The following is a 13445-nucleotide window of genomic DNA, read 5'->3' as shown; positions in this document are numbered from 1 at the left end:
AACTGAAACCAGAGTATTTAGCATCGATCCCAAGAATCCAGGGGCCTGGGCAAACTGTGCCACACTTTCACACTGGAGCTGTGATGTACCTTTTGTCCCAGCAACTTCTGACTGTACTTGAGAGACGAGGTTTTGTTCTAAGCTGCTGTCACCTTCGCCCACTGGTCTCAGGTGGGAGCCGCTGCAGTCTTGCTCTAAGCTTTGGTGGTGGGAGCAATGCAGAGGTGTCCTTCCTGCGTGACTGCCTCCTGCCTGCTGTCACTTGGGCAGGAGCCCTGGCAGACACTGGCATCTGCACCTCTGATGGCTGCTCCCTGTTCTCAGTTTGCTTGCTCAGAAAGCAGGCGTGGAGCTGAAAACCGACTGCTTACACAGGCACAGAGGGGTGTCCCTGAGTACTTCTGAGAGTGTGATCTGAAGTTTTATGGAGCCTCAAACTCTAGGGAGGTGTCAAGCTTCACTAGATGCTTCAGTTTCTACTTTTGAACAAAATGAGATAGATGTGCAGTATTCACCAGCACAATTACTGGTGTTTTCATCTTTAGAAATAACTCACTCTGCACTGTTATGGAATCAGCATGACAGATATGGGGCCACCCTTGCCCGGTTTACTGCCTTATATCATTGCAGTTTGCCATGTGAGCTCTTTGGCTTGTGCGTTGAGATCTCTGTAGGTGGCTGGTGGGGCTCTGCACTCCACAGGGGATGTTCCTCCTAGGACACTGGGACTGTGACTGAGGAAGGCTGGGGTTCCATCCAGGCTCATGCAGGTCTGTGAGAGTCTGAGTTGGGGTCTTTGCCCTGCATCTCTTGTATTGTGACCATGACCATGGAGTGTGGTCATTGTAGTCCAGCTACAGGAGGGCTGTCCCCAAGAGCAGACACCCATTCCTCACTGGTAGGAGGCCACTGCCTGTCCAGAAGGCCCACTAACCTCTGCTCTGCCTCTTCCCCGCCCCCAGATCAAAGACACAATGACAGTGGATGCTGGGAGAGCCAACAAGGAGGTAGAAATCCTTCGAAAGCAGTGCAAGGCTCTGTGCCAGGAGCTGAAGGAAGCCCTGCAGGAGACGGATGTGGCCAAGTGCCGGCGGGACTGGGCCTTCCAGGAGCGTGACAAGATCGTGGCAGAGCGTGATAGCATCCGGTATGGGGAGCCCCTGGGACGCACTAAAGTCGATTGGGAGGGTCAGAACCGTTAGCCCTGTGTCTGGGTAAGGTGACAAGGAACCATGTTCCTCCTTTTTTGCCCCTAGCTGAGCTGAACCCCTGGCCTCTCTGCTCAGCTTTGGGGTTTTCCATTATGTCTCCTTCTTGTCTCCTTGCGTCCAAAACGTCCTGAGTGGATCCCGTGTCCAGGCAAGCCTACTGGGGACCAGCATAGGCCAGCCTTTATTTATTCCTTGAAGGCTTCTGATGAGAATACCACATTGCAGATGCTCCCCCCACTGTATGTCCTAGGCACCTACTGTGTGCCAGTGTTTCAGGTCCCTTGAGTGAGGGGACTTGGGAATCAGGCAGTGTGCGTGGGTGGAGCAGGGGTGGGAGATGTCAGGGCTGTGATGGGACCTTCAGGCATTCAGGGTGTGAGAAAGTCTCCACAGAAAGCCTGGGCTTCGAACTCAACCTGGAAGTGCATGTGGCGTTTCTCCAGGTGCAGAAGAGGGACAGGCATCGCAGATGGGGGCACCTGTGTGGCAGGTGCAGGGCTGGAGGCAGTCAGGAAAGGAGGCTGCTTGGGCGTCTAGGGAGGGAGGCTGAGAAGATACCCAGGGCAGCTGATGAGGACCTAAAATGGGAAACTAAGGAGCATGAGGATCCTGGGCTGGGCCGGGGTGGTGGTATAATATGTGTCATCAAGGGGATTCTAAGAGCCCCCAATGGCTGTTGAGAGCAGAGATCAGTGCTCTGGGGGCTGGGCAGATGGAGATGGGGAGCAATCAGGTGCTCAGTGTGGGGTGCAGGGGACCTTGAAAGCCCAGTGCTTCCTGTCTGCTCTTGCTCTTAACCTGTGGGTTTCTTGGGGGTACAGACCTGAGCTGGGCTCTGATGGAAGTGGGGAGGTTTGAGGTCATGCATAGGTAGGGATCAGCCCTCTGGACACATCCATTCTGGGAAGTGTGCAGAGGTGGGTATCCTTACCTCCTCTGGATGGTACAGGTGTTCTGGGCTGGCCTTTCGTAAAGTTCTACCACACTTGCGCCTGGTACCTGTCCGGAGCCCGGGGTGCAGCAGCAGTGAGAACCTGTGTTAGAATTGTGTGTGTAGAAATGGATCCTGAGCCTCGGGCATGTGCAGGAGAAGCGGAGTACACACTGGTGTTGGGAACCATGACCCTGGTGATGGGAGGTCCTCTCCCCTTCTTGCGGGGAGGGCCTTCTGGACCACTGGGATGGGGCAGGTGCCTGCAGGTGTTGTAGAGAGGGCTGCCTAGCTGTTTGCTGTGAACCATGAGTCCCTGTCTCCCTCCAGTGCTGCCCCTCAAGGTGACCTTGCCTCTGCCTTCCCTGCCAGGACACTGTGTGACAATCTGAGGCGGGAGCGTGACCGGGCAGTGAGTGAGCTGGCTGAGGCCCTGCGCAGCCTGGATGATACTCGGAAACAGAAGAACGACGTCAGTCGGGAACTGAAGGAGCTCAAGTAGGCGCGGGTGGACAGGCAGGCACTGCAGAGACGGGTGGGAGCCTGGGATGGGCAGCGGAGAACAATGGGCTCAGTGTCGCACCTGTGTGCAGACTCTGTCCTTTGTCCCGTCACTCTGGCTCACTGTGTCAGGCTGCAGAGTGAGTCTGAACACCATCTCCATGCTGATCGTTAATTGGAAGTTTTTAGACAAATATAGAAGATGGCCCCCGCCCAGGGGACACCCTTCCCTTGGCCACGGTTAGCAGTGGACAGTAGGAATTTGGCAGAGCCCAGTCACCATCGTGTAGTCCAGAGCCGGGCTAGAAAATGATGGTTCTGTCCGCTCTGTGACATTTCCTGAGCTGGCAGTATGGAGACAGTGCAAACTCGTGCATGCAGTGGGAGTGTGCAGGACTTGGCACGGAGTGGCGCCATTCAGAAGGGAGTGGCAGCTTCCCTTCTTCCCTAGTCAGTAAAGTCTGCTACAACCAGCAGCTGTGCTTATTGAAAAGGTGCCCAGACCCGCTGGAGTGATCTGAGGAATATTTTAGGGATTTAGAGGCAAAGCCAGACTCTCCCGAGGACCCATCATGGATCTAACAAGTGATGGGATCTCGTAGAAGGCAGAGCCTGGAACCTCCAGGGCTGGCACAGAGGTTTGGCGTCTTGCTTGAGCCCGAGTTGCCTGGATCATCTGAGTACCCAGGTTCTGTCTGCTTGTACTGTGTATGCATTTGCACTTCCTCTCACCCTGTCAGAGCACGGGCAGGCACCTTGCTGGCAGATGGGCTGAGCGCAGTGAGCTCATGGCTCTGCTGACCTGAGGTGGGCTGGGGCAACTTTGAGGAAGAGACATTGGAGGCTGAACAGCCTTTTGGAGGTGGCCAGCGGGAGCCTGGCCCAGGCAAAGGTGTGGCCTTGGAGCCGGTCCACTGGGACAGCGTGTGTGTGTGTGTGTGTGTGTGTGTGTGTGTGTGTGTGTGTGTTTGTGTGTGTGTAGGAGCCCTAGCAGTGTTGATGAGCTAGAAAGGTAACCTGGAGCCAGACTTGACCTTATTACTTAAATTATTTTTAAGAAAAATTTTTATTTGTGCATGTTTGTAGTATATAATGATTTCATCCACTGTGGATGGTTGGTACATACACGTAACACATCTTAATTCTTTTTATGTCCTCTTCGTTTTTGTAAAAGATCTACCTCCCTGTTTTCTGCTATCTACCTTTTTTTTTGTTCTATGATTTATTTATGCTTTAGGTTTCTCATATAAGAGAAACCACCAGACACTTTACATCGCGTGTCTGATTTCTTTTACTTAGCATTATGATCTCAGGGTGCATCAGTTGGGCCCAGATTTTAGAAGAGAGTGTACATGCGTATTTAAGTCATTTGGGGACATGGTGAGCGTTTTAGTTACTTCTCTCATTGCCGAGAAAATACCCAACACCCAAAGTTGAAAGAGGGAAGGCTTATTTTGCTCGCAGTTTGTAGAGGTTTCAGTCCGTGATCAAGTGAACCCAGCACAGGGTGGTGTGGCAGACAGGCCTTGCAGAGGCGTTTGTGGCAGGTGGAAGGCAGCGAGAGCAGGGTAGTGAAGCCTCGAGCAAGCAGCCATCAGCAGAGTAATGAATGAGAGCAAGCAGTGAGTGACAAGCAACCATAGCAACCCTCTTTCTGTTTCTTATATTCTGTCCATGCTGCCTGTCCTAAGGAAGCTGCACAGGCCTTGCCATTATTCACTCCCAGAACCACACCAAACCACGAGTGGACTAATTTAGTTATCACACCCTGTTGATTCCAGCATCACACACTCTAGGTCCAGCCACCTTTGAAAAGCCCCACCTATGACTGCATGAGGATTTGGGGGGACATCTAGATATAAGCCATAGCAATAAGATTCTCTGTGTTTTTCCCTTTCTTTTTTATTGTGTCTTCTTCAGACCTCAAGTTTTTAATTTTGATGCAGTTCCATTTAATTTCTTTTTGAGACAGGGTCTTACTAAGTAGCGCAGGCTGGCCTTGAACTTACTGTGTAGCCCAGACTGGCCTTGAGCTTGCAGCAGTCCTCTTCCTACCTCAACCTTTTGGGTACTGGGGTTACAAGTGTGTGTCACGGGGGCTGGGGATTTAGCTCAGCGGCATAAGCGCCTGCCTTGCAAGCAGGCAGTCGTGAGTTCGATCCCTGGTACCGATAAAAAGGAAAAAGACAAAAAAAAAAAAAAAAAAACAAGTGTGTGTCACCACGCCCAATTTAAATCCAATTTATTGATTTTTGGGAAACATTTTCCTTTCTTTAGTTTTTGAGACACATTCCATGCGGGTCTTGAACTCACTGTGTAGTGCAGGTTGGCCTCAAACTTGTGGCAGTTCTGCCTCAGCTTCCTGAGTGCTGGGATTACAGACAGGCATGTGCCACCACTATGTGTGTTTAACACATTTTAAGGGATTGTGTTTATGTCTAAGAACCTCTTATATAGCCTGTATTTCTAAGATGTCTTCCTATATTTCCTTCCAGAGTTTTATGGTTTTGTGTTTTGTGTGAAATCTGCCCTACAGCGTGTTATGTGTCTGTGAGACTGGGGTTCACTTTGGGGGCTCTTTTGTGCTGTGGATGCACCATGGATGTGCTGAAGACTGTCGATCCTCCTTGTCTCTGTTCACAGGGAGCAGATGGAATCCCAGTTGGAAAAGGAAGCTCGGTTCCGGCAGCTGATGGCCCACAGCTCCCATGACTCGGCCATTGACACGGACTCCATGGAGTGGGAGACGGAAGTTGTCGAGTTTGAAAGGGAGACGGTGAGCTGCTGTGGGTGGCTTTGCTTTGCTTCAGTCCTGATGGGAAGACTTTGGGGTGGAGAGGGTGGCCATCCTGTAGTGCCCATTTAGAGGGTCGGCCGCACCCCTGCCCCTCCCTCGCAGGGGTGGGAACGAGTCCTTTCCCTGCAGCTGTCCAGGCTGGGCTGCTGCTGGTGAGGATGTAGGTCCACAGTGGCTGTCGGGGGCAGCTTGTAGTCACTCAGCAGTTTCCATCCTGGGGACCGAGTAAGTGGCTTGGGGGTCAAGAGCCAGCTGTGTCTCCTGGCTGCTTGGTAATTGTACCACCACTGCTGCTGTTTCCGCAGGAGGACATCGACTTGAAGGCACTAGGGTTTGACATGGCAGAAGGTGTGAATGAGCCCTGTTTCCCAGGGGACTGCGGCATATTTGTCACTAAAGTAGACAAAGGAAGCATTGCTGATGGCCGCTTAAGGTAAGACTGAGGAGGCCCAGGCCCTGGAGGGAAGGCTGGCTCTTCCAGCCCGGTGATAATCACCCAAGGGAACCAGTTGACCACACAGTGATTGCTTCCAGCTTCTGGGGGCCCTGTGTATCCAAGGCCTCAGCTCCCTGCTCCCTGCTCCCTGGATGCTCCTAAAGGAAGCTTTCTGCCTCTCGATTGCCTCTGAGTCCATTTTTTCTCCATATACCAAGTGCCGTGTTTTCTAGGTAGGAAGGGGCCCCCTGGCCACACACATTGGGACCTAGGATGTGTGCTGCATGCCCCTCTTAAATGAGACAGTGATGATACTAATATAAACGAATGCACACAAGTAGCTTCTTGTTAAGTGCTAGTTTGAGCACTTATTGTAGCTTGAGTAATCTTTACAGTCCAACTAGGTAATCGCCAACCGATTGCCTCCCCATTACAGATGAGGATGCTGGGGCACAGTGGGGCTGGGTCCCACTGCTAAGTTGCAGAGTCAAGGTTTGAACCCCTGTCCAGCAGCAGCACCTGAAGTAAACTTCAGACGCTGTGCATCATGGGAGAGGGAATGTGTGTGAACATGAGGGTTGGGTACCTGCTCTTTGGCTTTTGAGGCTCTGAATGGGGATGGCTGGAGCTACCCACAAGCTCCAGGGTCTGTCTGGGTGCTGACCTGGCTAGGTCCCCTCCACAGAGTCAATGACTGGCTGCTGAGAATCAATGATGTGGACCTCATCAACAAGGACAAGAAGCAGGCCATCAGAGCTCTGCTCAACGGGGAGGGCGCCATCAACATGGTCGTGCGGAGGAGGAAGTCCCTGGGCGGGAAGGTGGTCACGCCCCTGCACATCAACCTCAGTGGGCACAAAGGTAGCAGCAGTCTTGGGGATGGCAGGAGCCTTTTCTCGTGGAGAGGGATTGTGGTTGTCTTTGGGAGCACATCCTTCCCGGGGAGGCGCCCTGGTTGCCGTGTAATGCACAATGCGTGCTTTCCTGGCAGGAGGTCATCTGGGTCCCGAGTGTCTGAGCCATCAGACCTGGTGTGACCGAGACCCCTGATGGTGGCACCAGGCAGGGTGTTGGGTTGCATGTGTGCAGTGTTGGTTGATAAAGACAGGGTGGGCGACCAGGTGGGGTTATCCAGCACCCTCCTGTGGTTCACAGACAGCGGCATCAGTCTGGAGACCGGAGTATATGCTGCTGCCGTGGCGCCTGGCAGCCCTGCTGCCAAAGAAGGGACGCTTGCTGTGGGAGACAGGATTGTCGCGGTGAGTCTTGGGAGCAGAGCCACCCTGTCTGCTACCCGTCATGCTGTTAGGTTACCTTTCGGATGGTTGAGCAAAGGCCATAAGCAAAGAGTTCACATTTCTGTTGTTTTTGGGTGTTGCATTATGTGAACATTAACATTTTTTTAAAATCCCTTCTCATGATGATAAGTGTCAAAACCTCCAGACAGTAAACACTCATGAAAATTACATATGGGAAATATCCAGGGAAAAAAATAAGAATAATTTAAATTGCTACCTTCGGTAAATCACATCTGGGTTTTTTTTTTTTTTTTTATGTTTCTTGTACGTGAATGTGTATTAAGGACAGTTTTTTAGAAAATGAACTGGCAAGGGCTGGGGTGCAGCTCAGTGGAAGAGCACTTGCTTAGCATGAGGCCCTGGGTTCCATCTTTAGCACCTCGAAAGAAAAGGGGAGGGGAACAAAAGGACCAGGCATTTTGTGTTTTTCTCTTTTCTTTCTTCTCTCTTTCTTTCTTTCTTTCTTTCTTTCTTTTTTTTCCTTCCTTCCTTCCTTCCTTCCTTCCTTCCTTCCTTCCTTCCTTCCTTCCTTCCAAATGTCAATCTCTAGCCCAGTGCTCATGACATCTGTACACTTATGTAAAGGTTTCTTCTTTTTTTTTTTTTTAAGATTTGAACCTTTATTTCTGTATATTCCAATATACACTGCACCACATGGCCTAAGAGACTGTTACATACCGTGGCACATATGTGATTTCTTCCACCTACTATCTCTGGGCATATTGAACACCTTAAAGTATGTGATTTATAGTATATGATTTTTTAAAAATTTTATTTTGAAAGTGGTAAAATACAACAGAACAAGACATAATAAAGCCAACTAAGATCGTACAATGAAATTGGTACAGAACTTCACAGCAGGTTACCAGGATCACAGTAATAGGTATCACAGTATATTTCGTTATCTTTATAATAGTTGTTCTTTCAATCACGTATATCAAAATGAGATGAAATACAGAACATTATAGAACTTATCAAAACAGAATATTGAATAGAGCAGTACCATTAATCAGAATAGAGCAAAACAGTAATAAACTTGCCTTCAAAGAGGTGGTAGAAGGAAATCCCCCTTATTTGCTATGGTCAACCTCCCAGGAGATGCTCAGATTTCTGGTGCCCATTTGCTAACGGGGGGAACAGGATACGGGGGTAGGGGAAGTGGGATGTTTGACTCTAGGCCGTGCACCAGTAGGTTCACTATTGCTTAGCAGGGAGGCAGGCTGGTTGCTTGGTTTCTAGCTTCGTAAGTTCCAACGTGGTGTGGATCTCAGAAGACACTGGTGGTTCTCCTTGGTTTTGTTTGCTTTTTAACAACAGATGTGGCATCTTTAGTATTCATTCTACATTGTGTTCTTTTTTCTCAGTGGGTCCTTGTGACTTGCTTTAAACTGTGATGTACACAGTTAAATCCTACTGCTCCGGGTGGGCACACAGGCTGTTTTCAGAGTCTGGCATTTTGAATAGTCCTGCAGTGAACTTTGCCTGTGCACACAGCTGGTCTGGGTCACCTGACAGTGGCTCAGTACAGACGCTGGAGATGGCTGAGTCAGAGGGCATCTGCCCAAGCTGCTGGCTGGTCTTTCCTGCCAGGCATCCAGGGCATTTTTGCCTTGACAAGCGGCCACTGGTACTCCCTCCATGGGACACCCAGGAGTGTGTCACAGGCCAGGCTGTTGATGGGTATGGGGGCCTCCGTGTGTCACGCCCAGTGCTGCCTGGGCCTGGTACTCTGGGAAGGTCGTAGCTTTCCAGCTCTCCCACAGCACATCAAGAAGTTCATGGCTTTGCTGTTTTGCTGCTGTTCTTCAGATTTGTGGGAACCCAGAGTTTGAGGTAGCATAAAATAGCATATCACCCTGAAAACGCGGAAGAATGATGAGGAGGGAGGAAAAAAACTGAATCCATTACTCCAAGATAATAACTCTGTAGGGTTTTTTTTAAATTTTCACTTTAAAATAATTAATTGATTCACAGGAAGTTGCAAAGGTAGTACAGGGAAGACCTGCGTCCTGTCATGCAATGGCCCTGTGTCAGTGCCTTGATGTGGCCTGTGTGTAGTTCTGTGTGGTTTTGTCACACACAATGGTTACTAACATAGCCGTCCCCATATAGTCCCATATAGTCCCGATAGTGCTGTCTCCTGGTTACACCTGTCTATGGCCCACTGGCCCTTACACCTCTGGCTCCTAATGTGTTCTCCATCGTTATTCCTGTCATTTGGAAAGTGTCATGTAAATGGGACATTCAGGTGTAACTGAGATGACTCTTCGCTGAGCCTCATGCCTGGCAATCACCCAGGCGGCTGTGTGTTCCCACACTGTGCTCCTTACCGTGACGGAGCCGTGCCCTGTGGCCCAGGAGTAGAGGGCTTAGCTGTTCACGTTGCACACGTGCTGGTAGCGTGCAGTGTGTGTCTGTGAGGCGTGTGACAGAGATTTGGGCTGGCAGTGGAGAGAGTGTTTTGAGTCTTGGTGCCCAGTGGCTGGTCCTCATTTCCTGTGGTGCTTTCTAGTTCACGAGGCTTTGCTTCACAGCCATGCTCTCTGGCTTGCGGTCCTCATAGATCCTTGCTGTATCCCACAGGAAGGAGCAGGGTTGGGGCTCTAAGCTGGGGTCCACGTGGTGTGGCAGCAGGGTGCTTCCAGGCATCCTTGCAGTCCTGGTCCCAGAAGACAGGTTCCTTCTCTTAGATGATGTGGGGCTGCCTTTCCCTGCCACCCTAGTCCTGTATCTAATGCCAGGCCTCCCTACGCCAGCTCCTGACTTGGCACCTTAGGGGCCCTAAGGATGGCAGGTCAGCTGAGCCCTGTCTTGGCAGCCTGAGTCACCCCAAGGTGGTCGCCCTGAGGTGCTCTGACCTGGTCTCTGTCCGGCCCTAGATCAATGGCATTGCACTGGACAACAAGTCTCTGAATGAATGTGAATCCCTGCTGCGCAGCTGCCAGGACTCCTTGACGCTCTCCCTCCTGAAGGTGAGGACCGTCCTTGCTCTGCTCTTCCCACCCCGTGTACTTGTCTGCTGCTCAGGGCCACTGGGGTCCTAGAGGAAAAGGTTTACACAACGCAGGAAGTACATGAAACCTGGCTGAATCCTGACCAGAAAACATAAAACAGCCAAAAAAAGGCCATGTTGGAGACAGTTGTGTGTGTGTGTGTGTGTGTTTGTGTATATTTCTTTCTTTTTGAAACAGGGTTTGCTTATGCAGATCAGGCTGGGTTTGAACTCACTTCATAGCACAGCCTGGTCTAGAACTTGTAGTGATCCTCCTCCCTCAGGCTCCCTTCCAAGTGCTGTGATTACACCATGCCCAGCAAGTTGTGTGCATTTGAATCTAGACTGAATGATTAGATGATTTTATTTATTATTTATTTTATTTATTTTTATCTATTTTGCTAGAGGGTCTCGCTGTGTAGTTCAGGCTGGCCTTGGGCTCACTTTGTAGCCCAGGCTGGTCTCAAATTTACAAACTGTTCTCCTGCCTCAGCCTCCCAAGTGCCAGGAGATGAGACGATTTTAAAGGATTGTTAGTTTCTTTCAGTCTGGGATTGGCTACCATATTTGAGGAGGTACATGCTCCAGGTGACAGGGTGCAGTGTAAAGATTTTTGTGACTTACTTTTTGCCATCTGTGGTATCCATATTGACACCTCAAATTCGGGTAGTGGGTTTGTTATGGACATTCATTAGACTTTCTTACCCACTTTCTACATAGCTGAAAAGATTGTTAGTGGAAAGTTGGAAAGAATGGGTCTAATCTATATCATGAAGAGGTGTTTTCCAAATTAAGTAATTGCTTTTAAATTAACAGACTTTCCTGGGGCACTGTTTTAGGTTTGCAGAACAGCGGGGCTGGCACAGGGTCCTCACATACTCTCTGCCTCATGTCTCCCCTACGGGCACCTAGTGTGAGTGCAGTACATCTGTCACCATCCACTGATGAGCCTCATGGAGAGCTAAAGGCTCACTGTTGGTGTTGTGTACTCTGGACAATAGTGCAATAACAGGCGTCCACGCAGCACTGCAGTGCTATGCAGGACAGGTTCACTGTCCTGAGAATCCTGTGCTCTGCCTGCTCATTATGCCTGCTCTGCTGGCCCCTGACGGCCACTGATCCTTGCTCTGTCTCCAAGCTTTTACCTCTCCCGGGACGTCATGCGGCTGTGGTCATGCTGTATGTGGCCGTTGCATGCAGGCTTCTTCACTTAGCACCCTGCCTGTAAGGTTCCTGTGGGCCTCTGTGGCCGGACAGCTCATCCTTTTAGGCCCTGATTAATACCCGTGGCCTGGGTTTACCATGAGAGGTTTATTTTAAGGCTTAATAGTTTTTAAACTGTGCAGGGCATTGGGTGGGTGCCTACAGCAAAAGCTCAAAGTTAAGGGACCTTTGTTGCTCTCTTGTGAGCTCAGAGTGTTAAGGGTTGCGAGAAGACGTTGGTTAGGGACAGGTGTACACACACATGTGCCTGTGTGCCTCTGTTGTTCTCTTTTTAGGGGGTTGGGTTCTCCCTGCCCATTGTTCAGCTGTGGGGATGGCTTCTGGTGGCATCTCCACACTGTCTCCTGACCTTCTGCTACCCCTGCTTAGGTGTTTCCACAGAGCGCCTCGTGGAGCGGCCAGAACATCTTTGAAAACATCAAAGACTCTGATAAGATGGTAAGTTTGCGAGCCCACGGCCCAGAGGTCCAAGCTCATAATAAGAGGAATTTGATGCAGCACAATAACTCCACGCAGACGGATATCTTCTACGAGGACCGTCGGGAAGACAGGAAGGAGCTGGGTCCACCTGGAGGCAGCAGCTCCTTTCTTCACAAGCCATTTCTGGGGGACCCTTTTCCGGCCTCCCCCCAGGCCTGTCCCAGCGCCTCCGAGCGCAGCCTGAGTTCCTTCCGATCTGATGCCTCTGTGGAGCGTGGCTATGGGCTGGTGGACATGCGGAGCCGGCAGCCCTTGCTGCCCTTTGAGACTGATGGGGGCCCCTGTGGGACAGTGGAGGCCCCCTTGGACAAGGCAGACTCTGAGGGCTCCAACAGCGGTGGGACTTGGCCCAAGGCTGTGCCTGGCTCTGTGACGGGGCCGGAGAAGCTCTCTGTTTATAAGAAGCCAAAGCAAAGAAAGTCCATCTTTGACCCGAACACTTTTAAATGCCCTCAGATACCCCCCAAAATTGACTATGTGCTCCCAGGCCCTGGGCCTGCCCACTCCCCCCAGCCTTCCAAGAGGGTGGGGCCTCTGACACCCCCGAAGCCCCCCAAGAGGAGTGACTCCATCAAGTTCCAGCACAGACTAGAAACCAGTTCTGAATCCGAGGCAACTTTGGTGGGCAGCTCCCCATCCACCAGCCCCCCGACCGCCCCACCGCCTGGCCTGGATCCTGGGGAACCCATGCATGCGTCACCCCCTCGCAAGGCCCGAGTCCGCATCGCTTCCAGCTACTACCCCGAAGGGGATGGGGATACCTCCTGCCTGCCCGCCAAGAAGTCCTGTGACGAGGACCTCACCTCCCAGAAGGTGGACGAGCTGGGGCAGAAGCGGCGCCGGCCAAAATCTGCTCCCAGTGGTCGGCCCAAGCTGGCTCCGGTAGTGATTCCTGCTCAGTTCCTGGAGGTAGAGCGCGGCCTTGGTTGGGGGTGGGGAAGCTGCCGTGGGCCACACAAAGTGGCCCTGTGCTAGTGTGTCCCTGGGCTCCTCTGGGCCTGGCTGCTTTACCTTTGCTCTTGGTGGGGTGGCAGGTGGATGCCAGCAGGCAGCAGCCCCACCAGAAGACAGGCAGGTGATAGGGCACATGGCAGTGGCATTGGGACCCTGGGGAGACCATGTTCTTCAACATAGCCTTAGGCTTGCTTTTGCAACAAGACTTTGAATTTGTACAACAGAGCCGAGGGAATGAACTGGCCCTTAGGGGTTTGCAGAATTGGGTGGCACCCAGGAGGGTGTTAGCTGATGACAATGACCTGGTGGCCTGTGTGTGCTGTCGTTGATTCCAGAGGGAGACATTTCTGGGAGCCAAGACGCTTGGCAGGCACCAGCGCACACTGCTCACAGTGGGTACTGCAGGTTGCACGGTTTTATGTGATTAACGTGTTTATAATTAAAGAGAGTCTAGCTGGTGGTGCTGGCACATGCCAGTAATCTTGGCAGTCTGGGAGACTGAGGCAGGAGGATCACAAGACCAAGTCCAGCTTAGCAATTTAGCAAGATCCTGTCTCAAAAGAAAAATTAAAAGGCTGGGGATGTAGCTCAGTGCCTAGGCCCTGGGTTTAATCGAGAGTT

The 13445-nt window shown here is 51.3% G+C and overlaps 1 protein-coding gene across 12 annotated transcripts in view; it reads left to right on the top strand.

Annotated features, from left to right (window-relative positions):
- Dlg5 (discs large MAGUK scaffold protein 5) overlaps positions 1-13445 on the top strand; it is a 108079-nt gene that overhangs the window by 70247 nt on the left and 24387 nt on the right. For 7 of the 12 annotated variants that reach the window (XM_063238747.1, XM_063238749.1, XM_063238745.1 and 4 more), the window contains 8 exons: positions 963-1147; positions 2515-2640; positions 5287-5419; positions 5746-5873; positions 6562-6737; positions 7032-7135; positions 10054-10146; positions 11760-12779. In XM_063238747.1, coding sequence (XP_063094817.1) covers positions 963-1147; positions 2515-2640; positions 5287-5419; positions 5746-5873; positions 6562-6737; positions 7032-7135; positions 10054-10146; positions 11760-12779 — 1965 coding nt within the window. The remainder of the gene's footprint in view (positions 1-962; positions 1148-2514; positions 2641-5286; positions 5420-5745; positions 5874-6561; positions 6738-7031; positions 7136-10053; positions 10147-11759; positions 12780-13445) is intronic. The other 5 variants (XM_063238746.1, XM_063238751.1, XM_063238752.1 and 2 more) reach the window with 5 other exon arrangements.

The sequence above is a fragment of the Cavia porcellus genome, unplaced genomic scaffold (assembly GCF_034190915.1).
Source record: "Cavia porcellus strain 051 isolate PalLab524CR breed Dunkin Hartley unplaced genomic scaffold, mCavPor4.1 scaffold_28, whole genome shotgun sequence".
NCBI lineage: Eukaryota > Metazoa > Chordata > Mammalia > Rodentia > Caviidae > Cavia > Cavia porcellus.
This window is presented reverse-complemented; position numbering and strand designations above follow the sequence as displayed.